Source organism: Orycteropus afer, unplaced genomic scaffold (assembly GCF_000298275.1).
Source record: "Orycteropus afer afer isolate SDZICR_OR568_19922 unplaced genomic scaffold, OryAfe1.0 scaffold00197, whole genome shotgun sequence".
Lineage (NCBI taxonomy): Eukaryota > Metazoa > Chordata > Mammalia > Tubulidentata > Orycteropodidae > Orycteropus > Orycteropus afer.
In genome coordinates this window covers 5123048-5131954 of record NW_006921784.1, presented here as the reverse complement: position 1 = coordinate 5131954, position 8907 = coordinate 5123048, and the positions used below count along the sequence as shown (strand labels likewise).

The 8907-nt window shown below is 48.2% G+C and overlaps 1 protein-coding gene across 1 annotated transcript in view; it reads left to right on the top strand.

The window, feature by feature from the left end:
• The first annotated feature begins 3091 nt into the window (after positions 1-3091).
• The window catches only part of AP1B1 (adaptor related protein complex 1 subunit beta 1), a 39204-nt gene continuing 33388 nt past the window's right edge, over positions 3092-8907 (top strand). The window contains exons 1-2 of the mRNA XM_007947995.1: positions 3092-3128; positions 7060-7165. Coding sequence (XP_007946186.1) covers positions 3092-3128; positions 7060-7165 — 143 coding nt within the window. The remainder of the gene's footprint in view (positions 3129-7059; positions 7166-8907) is intronic.

Genomic DNA, 8907 nt, shown 5'->3' with positions numbered 1-8907 from the left:
TTCTTTCTTTTTTTTTTTTGTGTGTGTTAATTGTGATTTGGGTGAAAATTTACAGAGCAAAGTCATTTTCCATACAGCAGTTCACATATACTTTGTCTCATAACATTGACTGTAATTTACCACAGTGCAACAGCTCCCCTCTCACTTCCTCCCCATAGTTACCTCTTCCCTATGTCCATCCCTCCATGCCTTCCTGCCACCTGAGTGTCTCCCTGTGCATAAATAGCCTTTCTTTCTCCATGATTGTTCTCTCCAAGCAGTATATCTATCTCAGGTAAATATTCAACTCCTATGCCTGTCTTTTGTTTGGCTGGAAGCCACAGGTGTGGGTTCAGTTCCAGACCTGAAGGGCAGCTAGGAGCCATAGTCTTCAGTGGTTCCACCAGGCTCTATCAGACCAGCAAACCTGGTCCCCCCCCCCTTTTTTTTTCCAAATGATTTTGAGTTTTTTTCCACATTGTTCTCCCTCTCTATCCAGGATCTCCTACATAGATCTTCCTCTGAGTGGTTGACAGTAGTAGCCAGGCACCATCTAGTTCTTCTGGTCTCATAGTCATATAGGCTGAAGATTGCGTGGCGTACCAGTCAGTTAGGACTAATTGTTTCCATGAATCTTTAGTTTTCTTCATTCTTCTTTGCTCTGGACGAGAAGAGACCCATCGTTGTATCTAGATGGCTGCTTGCAAGCTTTTAAGATCCCAGTTGCTACTTGCCAAAGTAGGAGGTGAACATTGTTTTGTGTATTATGTTATGCCAATTGAGTTTGATGTCCCCTGTGACTGTAATCGCAAGCCCACAGGTTCAACTGCTTGCTCCCTCTGGGTAGCTGGTTGTGACCAAGAAGTGACTACAATCTTGTCCCTTGTCAGCTCTACTGAAAATCAGAGGATTTTCTTCAGGCTGTAATCTTTGCAGAAGCAGATGGCCAGGCTGCAATACTCTGGATGGGTTTAGCAGTCCAGCGCTAACTGTTTTTACCACCTGTGGACCTCTTGAGGTACACAGTAGGTAGGTGCTCAGTAAACGTTTATTGAGAAACGAGTGAGCTTTGTACACTCTTTGTCCTGTTGCCTTAGAACAGGCCTTCACATTGCGAGTTCTGCACTGGAAGATGCCTGAGAGATGCTTTAAGAAAGCAGGTCAGACGGGTTTGGGAAACACTCTAGAGTCTGCAGGCTATGTGGGTTTCCCCGCTATCCAAAAGTAGAGTACCATTAATATATATGAGAAACATTTTTGAGCGTTCCCCAGACCCCAGACATAACCTACCAAATCATAGCAAATAACACACAAAATCTAGACTAACACTAACCTAGAGTGTTCGTGGACACAGCTGAAGGCTGGGGTGGCTTGATGCTGAGATGCTGAGTGTAGTTCCTGGGGAGGAGCTCATAGCTTGGTGGTGCCTCTCTCGCTGCCCACCGTGCACGCTGTCCCTTTAATGGCTTACTGCAAAACATGCTGAGTGCCAGGGTCGCTTTTTGCCTTTTATCATAAAATGAAAAATTTTCTTCAGATTTCTTTTGGTTAGCAAAAACAGATAATGCAGGTCTTTCATGAAAGTGAAATGTTGTAAAACAAACTTTTGAAAAGCGGGATACCTATACGGTCTAGTCCTCTTAGAGATGAATAGCACATGCCACTGTAACAGAAACCCCAGAAGTGGTAGAGTTTTGTTTTTTGGTTTTTTTTTTTCCTGTTTTTAATTTTTATTGTGATTTGGGTGAAAGTTTACAGAGCAAATTCATTTTCCATACAGTAGTTCATACACATTCTGTTTCATGACACTGACTGCAATTCCCTACAATGTAGCAGCTCTCTTCCCACTTCCTCCCCGTAGTTACCTCTTCCCTGTGTCCTTCTTTCCTATGCATTTCTGCCCCCTGAGCTGTCTCTCTGTGCAAACACTGCCCTTCTGTTCTCCCATGGCTGATCATTCTAAGGAGTGCATCTACCTAGTGTAAATGTTCACCCTTCTGTGCCTAGCTAATGTTTGGCTGGAAGCCATGGGAGTGAGCTCAGTTCCAGATCTGAAGGGTAACTAGGGGCCATAGTCTCGGCAGTCTCACTAGCCCAGCAAACCTGGTCATTGTTATGATTCCGAGTTTCATGCCACAATGCTGTCCCACTCTTTCCAGGATCTTCTTCATTTTCTAAATGCGGTCTGTGGTGTTTTTTTCAGTGCAGGTTTATACTGTAGTTTGGGTTCCCGTTCAGCAATTTATGCGCAGGTTTTCAGTGACATTGGTTATATTCTTCACAATGTGTGAACATTCTCATTTTTCCTATTCTGATTGTTCCGTTGCTATCTAGTTTTGTAAACCCAGTATTTTCCAAACTCATTTGACTATATAGGAAGCCCTGGTGGCGCAGTGGTTAAGAGCTCAGCTGCTAACCAGAAGGTCGGCAGTTCAAACCCACCAGCTGCTCCATGGAAGAAGGTGGGGCAGTCTGCTTCTGTAAACATTTACAGCCTTAGAAGCCCTATGGGGCAAGTTCTACTCTGTCCTATAGGGTTGCTGTGAGCCAGAATCCACTCAGTGGCAGTGGGTCGGTTTGGCTTTAATAGCACCTCCAGAGGCTGTGACCAGGCTTTAGTGCTTTGACATGTGTGAAGCACTTGCAACAGTGCCTGGCATAGAGTGAGCTTCATGCAGGGGCTACTGTAATTATATTTGTAAGTACCTTTTCATGTCTGTGAACTCTTACAGAGCTTACCCACTACTCTATTAATGGACACTTCTTTCTAGTTGGGCATTATTAGGGACGGAACTGTAAGAAAACCCTTATATAAGTATCTTTCTGCAGATATTTCTGCGGGAGAGATTCCTGGAAGTAGAACTGCTGAGTCAGAAGAGATGCACATTAAAAAAAAATTGGGTAGATTGGTCAAAATTGCCCTCCAAGATCTGACCAGCTGTTACCTAACAGATTATCTCCCCCGTAAAGAGACAAAAAACCATCTCCCTGTACCCCATCCGTGTGGAATCCTTTCCCCTTCCTCTTCTGCGCTGTAACTGAAAATAGAACATAACTGAAAGTCACCCCTTTCTTCTGTCTTGCAGAGTCTGGCCACCAATAAGGAACCAAAATGACTGACTCAAAATACTTCACCACTACCAAGAAAGGTACTGTTTGTTTCATAGTGAGGCTATGGCCTACTCTTTCTCCACTACCTTTTTCTGCTGAACCCCTATAGGGATGAGCGGTGGGAGGTAAAGGCACCGGCAGCAGGTGGTGGGAATGCCCCAGAGCCCCCTTACCTTGCAGATCAGGAAAAGCGAGCTGTTGGTGGTGTAAGAAAATGACCTGCTCTTACTAGAACTCAAAGGAGCTCTGGTGGCACTGTGGTTAAAGCATTGGACTGCTAACCAAAAGATTGGCGGTTTGAACCCACCAGCTGCTATGCAAGAGAAAGATGAGACAGTCTATTTCAGTAAAGATTTCTAGCCTTAGAAACCCTATGAGCGTTGCTATGAGTCAGAATCGCCTTGATGGCAGCGGGTTTGGTTGGGGTTTGTTAAAACTCCAGAAAGGAACAGCATTAACGGCACGTATAGGAAAAAGCCCTTCTCTCTTTTTCCCTTATGGCTTAAAATTGTTAAATGTGGTGTTTTTGTTATCTGGTGGATAGAAAACACACACGAGGCTGTCAGCAGCCCTGCAGTGATTAGGGGTGTGTGTACTGGGTCCTTATCCACGAGCACGTTTGGCATGGTTGCAGTCAACGTTCACATCCTGTTTTTCATTTGACATTATCACAAACAGTAGCTAACGACTTTCTGTTCATCTGTTGAGTTGCTGAACTGAAATTTGCCAAGCTAGTCTTATGCTGCTGGGTATTTTGGGCCTTTCCATTTTTAGGGAAATGGAGGATATTGTCGTGGCTGACATACGTGCTCCATGCCTGGGAGCATCTTTGACCAGCCCTTCCTTCCTCCCTCCTTCCTTCTAAGTGATACTGACACGTGCCTGCTGACCAGGTCAGGAGTCTATTGTTAGAGCCGCTGAACCAGGACTGGATAGCTGCCCTTCACTGGGCGTTTCGGGTACCTGTCCAGTGAGTTGTTACTGAACACCTGCCCCATGCAGTGGAGAAGACAGACAGAGTCTCTGACCTGGCTGTTGGGTGCTGTGATGAGGGACATGTAGGAGCTGTGGGGGCACTGGGAATGGCTGGCTGCATGGAGGGAGGGGTGGGTGAGGAGAGGGGTGCAAGTGTTCTGCCCCGACACATTCAGGGAGAGGAAAGTCATTGAGCAGGAGTGAGTGAGAAGAGGGATGAGAGAAGAGATTGCAGAGGTTTGAGGGACCAGGTCAGGTAGAGCCTGGTGAGCCAGACCGGAGGGATGATGAGTGCTAAGTGGTTGGGGTGTCAGTGGTAGGTTTTTGCAGGGTCTCTTTTTTGGAGGGGAAGGAGTCCTGGTAGTATCGTGCTTAAAGCACTTGACAGCTAACTGAAAAGTCAGTGGTTCAAACCCACCAGTCACTCCATGGGAGAAAGATGTGGCAGTTTGCTTCTTTAGAGATTGACAGCCTTAGAAATGCTGTGGGGGAGTACTACCCTGTCCTATAGGGTCACTATGAGTCAGAATCAACTCAATGGCAGTAGGTTTAAGGTGCAGTGGTGGTGCAATGATTGAGAGCTTGGCTGGTAACCAAAAGGTCACTGGTCTGAACCCACCAGTTGCTCCATGGGAGAAAGATGTGGCAGTCTGTTTCTGTAAAGATTACAGCCTAGTATTGGGTGAACATTTACATCAGGTAGATACACTCCTTAGAATGATCAGTCATGGGAGATCGGAAGGGCAGTGTTTGCACAGGGAGATAGCTTGGGGGGCAGGAATGTATAGGAAGGAGATACAGGAAAGAGGTAACTACAGGGAGGAAGTAGCAAGAGAGCTGTTACATTGTGGGGAATTGCATTCAGTGTCATGACACAATATATGTATGAAGTGATGTATGGAAAATGAATTTGCTCTGTGAACTCTTACTCAAATCACAATTGGAAAAAAAAAAAGGATTATAGCCTAGGAAACTGTATGGGGCAGTTCTACTCTGTCCTGCCTTATAGGATTGCTATGAGTTGGAATCATCTTGATGACAATAGGTTTTTTGTGGTTTTTTTGGTGGGGGGGCACTGTCTAGAGAGAGATGTCCAGGTTCTCATCTTGAATGTGATGATTTTAAGGGAGAGGATGTCTGAGGCAGGCTCTACACATGGTTGGGAAAGTGAAGCTGGAGAGAGGCAGGGAGACCAGACCCATGGCTCAGATCAGAGATGATGGCGCCTGAACCAGGGGCAGCACTGGGAGGAGAGAGAACTGGATGCCTCGAGTGGTTTGGGTGCTGGGATTGGTGACTCATGGATTTGAGGCCCATAGAAGAAGGAGGTGTTTCAGAAGCAGGCAGACCCCAAGTTCAGCCACCAACTTTCTTGGGGCTGAGGTGACTCAGGCCTGGACCATTCAGTTGATGGGCCTGTGAGCAGAACAGAGGCAATCCTTCGGGGGGGCGAGGGTAAAGGTCATCATGGTTTGTTAGATCCCAGCACCGGGGACATGGGCCCCTCAGTGTCTTGGGACAGAAGGTTGTGTGTCCCTTCAGCCTTGCATGGTCATAAATTTGAACTGCAAGGTCTGCAGATTCCTCCTGGCCTTGTTGAGCAATATCCTCAATGTGGCCCTGTCCCTGGCTGTGCTGTGGCTAATCTTAATTAACCTTTTTTTGTTGTCTCTGTCTCAAGTTCTTTGCTGACCTCCACGTTGTCCGGCTCAGTCGTGATAGAAACCTACGAGGTTTCCTCTTCTTACTGTAAATCCACCTTCTTCAGCACTTTCCCCCCAATGATAGTCACTGTATCTCCCCCACCCCCAGTGACTCAAGAGGGAAGCCCAGGACTCTGATTCTACAAGAGGGACCCAAGGCCAGGGACATGATGAGTGAATCGTGACAGTGGCACTGTCAGTGCAGGCCCACTGAGTGCCTGGCCCTGAGGTGGGGCTTTCACGTGTGAGGATTAAATGAGATAAGGCAACACCTCGGGAAAGGCAGCAAGTCCAGACGAGGAAATGGGTGCAGAGAAGCTGAGGGAGCCATCCCAGGTGGACCAGGGCACCGAGATCAAAAGCACCGGCTTTCGAGCTGGCTGAGCTGGGTTTGAATCCTGGCCCTCCACCTACTGACTGTCAGTGTCAGCAGCAAATAACTGGATTTCATAAAGCCTCCATTTGCTCAGCTGTCTAATGGGGAGAACTCAGAGTTGTGAGGATGAAATGAGAAAATGTGTGGGAAGAAGTTAGTGTGGTGCCTGGCTTGGAAAAGAGGTCAGGAAATGCCAGCTGTTGTCATTTTGTGACCAGGAGGCTGGTCTGGCTCCAAAGTCTGCCCTCTTACCCACGGTGGGGGTCCTGACTACCTCTCCGTGGCAGGCCATTGAACAGCCCTACTTCCTCATTGGCTTTTTCCTTATCATCAAGTTCTTGAGAACAATTTATTACATGCTGGGGCCCTCACGGGGCAGCTGAATTCCTGTCTTCAGAGCCTAAGCAACCACTGTGGCTCAGGAAGTGAAACCCTGAGCAAGCGGTTGTCACTGGATGTTCTAGGAAAACAGGAAGAGCCTACGTGTGGGAATTGATCAAATACACCCTCACCCTTCAAGCTGAAGTTCCCAGATACTGTCACATTTAGCCTTGAGTGCCTTAGGTGGCAAGTAACTGAGGAGAACTCGTGTGTCCTCTCAGCGTTTTTAGCAGTCAGGCTGAGCAGGCCCTGCCTGCGTCCTTTTGTCTCCTGCAGAACCTTTGTAGCTCTGACGGGTCCTATCTGTGCAATCCATCATGGCATCTTGACGATTCTTCTCCTGGCAGCCATTCTAGTCCCTACACTGCTCTGTCCCACCTGAGGCTGAGGACCTAGAGCTGCCCTCAGCCACCAGCACAGTTACCTTCCTTACCTCTCTCTGGTTCCTTCAGGAGCAGGGAGGGGGGCGTTGGGGAGGTGATTATCCCCTAGCAGGGTGTGGATAGATGGCTCATGACTGCCTCCTTTTCTCAGGGGAGATCTTCGAGCTGAAGGCAGAGCTCAATAGTGACAAGAAGGAGAAGAAGAAAGAGGCGGTGAAGAAAGTGATTGCGTCAATGACTGTGGGCAAAGATGTCAGGTGTGCAGGAGTGGGTGGGCTGGGTGGCAGCCGGGAGGCCAGCTGGCAGAGGGTCAGCTGGTAACTTTGGTTTGGTATATATCTCCTCTCTTCAGGGTGTCTCCCCTCACAAAGCTCCCTTCATGAGCCTCCTTTCCAAACAGAAGCTTTCTTTACCCAGGGGTCACAAGCTCAAATGCTGGTGGGATCAGGCAGTTATGGGAACAGGTAAAGTGGACTGGGTTGCAAAGACAGCAGGCAGTGGAGAGGATGTGGCATGAACCTGTCAGGAACCGTACAGGGTTCCTGCCTGCCAGGAAAATGAACCCAGCATGGCCAGGTCTGGTTTTTCAAAAGAACTGGAACTTTGGATATTAAATGATTTAATCTCTATTTTAAAATGCCAGACAATGTTAGACAATCAAGCAAACAAACACTGTGGGATCCAAGTAAAACACGTGCCGCTTGGGTTGGTTGAATTTTTCACCAGTTTGCAACCTCTAACACACTGAGTTGCTGGACTAGAATCATTGCCACCTCTTTGTCAGGCTCTGCCCTGCCTGGGACGCCCTTTCCCCTCTGCCACTGACCCAGCTCATTTCCCTGTCTTTCAGAGGCCACCTTCTCCTGTTGCTTTCCCTTGTCACCCCACCCGCAGGTGACTCTTCACTGCTCTGGGTGCAGCGTTTGTCTGTGTCACCCAGCACTGATCCCAGACTGCAGTGTAGGAGAAAGTACGGTGAAACCTGCGAGAGCCAAAATGCGACGGAGCTGCCTTGTTTTTCTGGGTCTTGCAAGTTTTCCACCTTTGACAGGGTGCAGTCTTAACCACTTTTCTGTCACCGGCTTTAGTGGAAAATATTTGCATTTTCTTTCTCTGATAGGTTTCCACTTTTACAGGTTCTGGCTTTTGCAGGTTTTACTGTACCTTCTCATGTGTACTTGTGTTTACCTGCCCACCAGATGATCAAATCCCCAAAGGCAGGGACTGGATTTTATGACAGCTTTCGTTGGCACAGGGTTTGAGAGTGCAGAACTTCCAGATAGGTTTTCTCGGTAGTTATGATTTCATGTCATAGGTAAGGCTGTCTTTACTACCACAAAAACAAGCTAAAGAAGGAGTAAAATGATTGTCCAAAGGTCACATGGTCAGTGGCAAAACCAAGAACTCAAGCCTAGCACTTCTGAAACCCACAGTGCCTGTCCCCTGTCCTCTCTGCCCTCAGGGTGTCCAGCCTGCCCGTGCCTCATGGTCTTGGGTGCTGACGTGGCGCAGGCCCCCATCTGGGTCCTGCCGCACAGTTACCCTGATCCCACCCAAGTCTCCATGGACTTCCCTATCCCATTGCACCCCTCAGCAAGGGACACCCAGGTGAGACAGAGGAGAGAAAGCTACACAGAGAGAGCTGCTGCAGACACAGTGGCAAGGGGGTCAGACCTCGCTGGAGAACTGGGCCCCTGTCCAGATCAGATGACTCCTAGGACAAAGCTGCACTCCTTCAACTAGAATGCCGGTGTCCCCTCCTCACAGAGGAAACATTTTTGTCCTTCCATCTCAAATGAGCTTGTTTTGCTGATGTGACAGGCCCAGGAGAGCAGGTCAGGCTGGTCAGCACTCCTTCCTCCCCTGTCCTTCGCTCCCCGTTCTTCCTGGTGCATCATTTTCCAAGGGGATGCATCAGTTTCAGCTTCAGCTGTACTCAGGTGGGCAGCCCCCTCCCTGCTCAGGAAGGTCACCTCTTAAGTCTCTGTGTCACTATGTC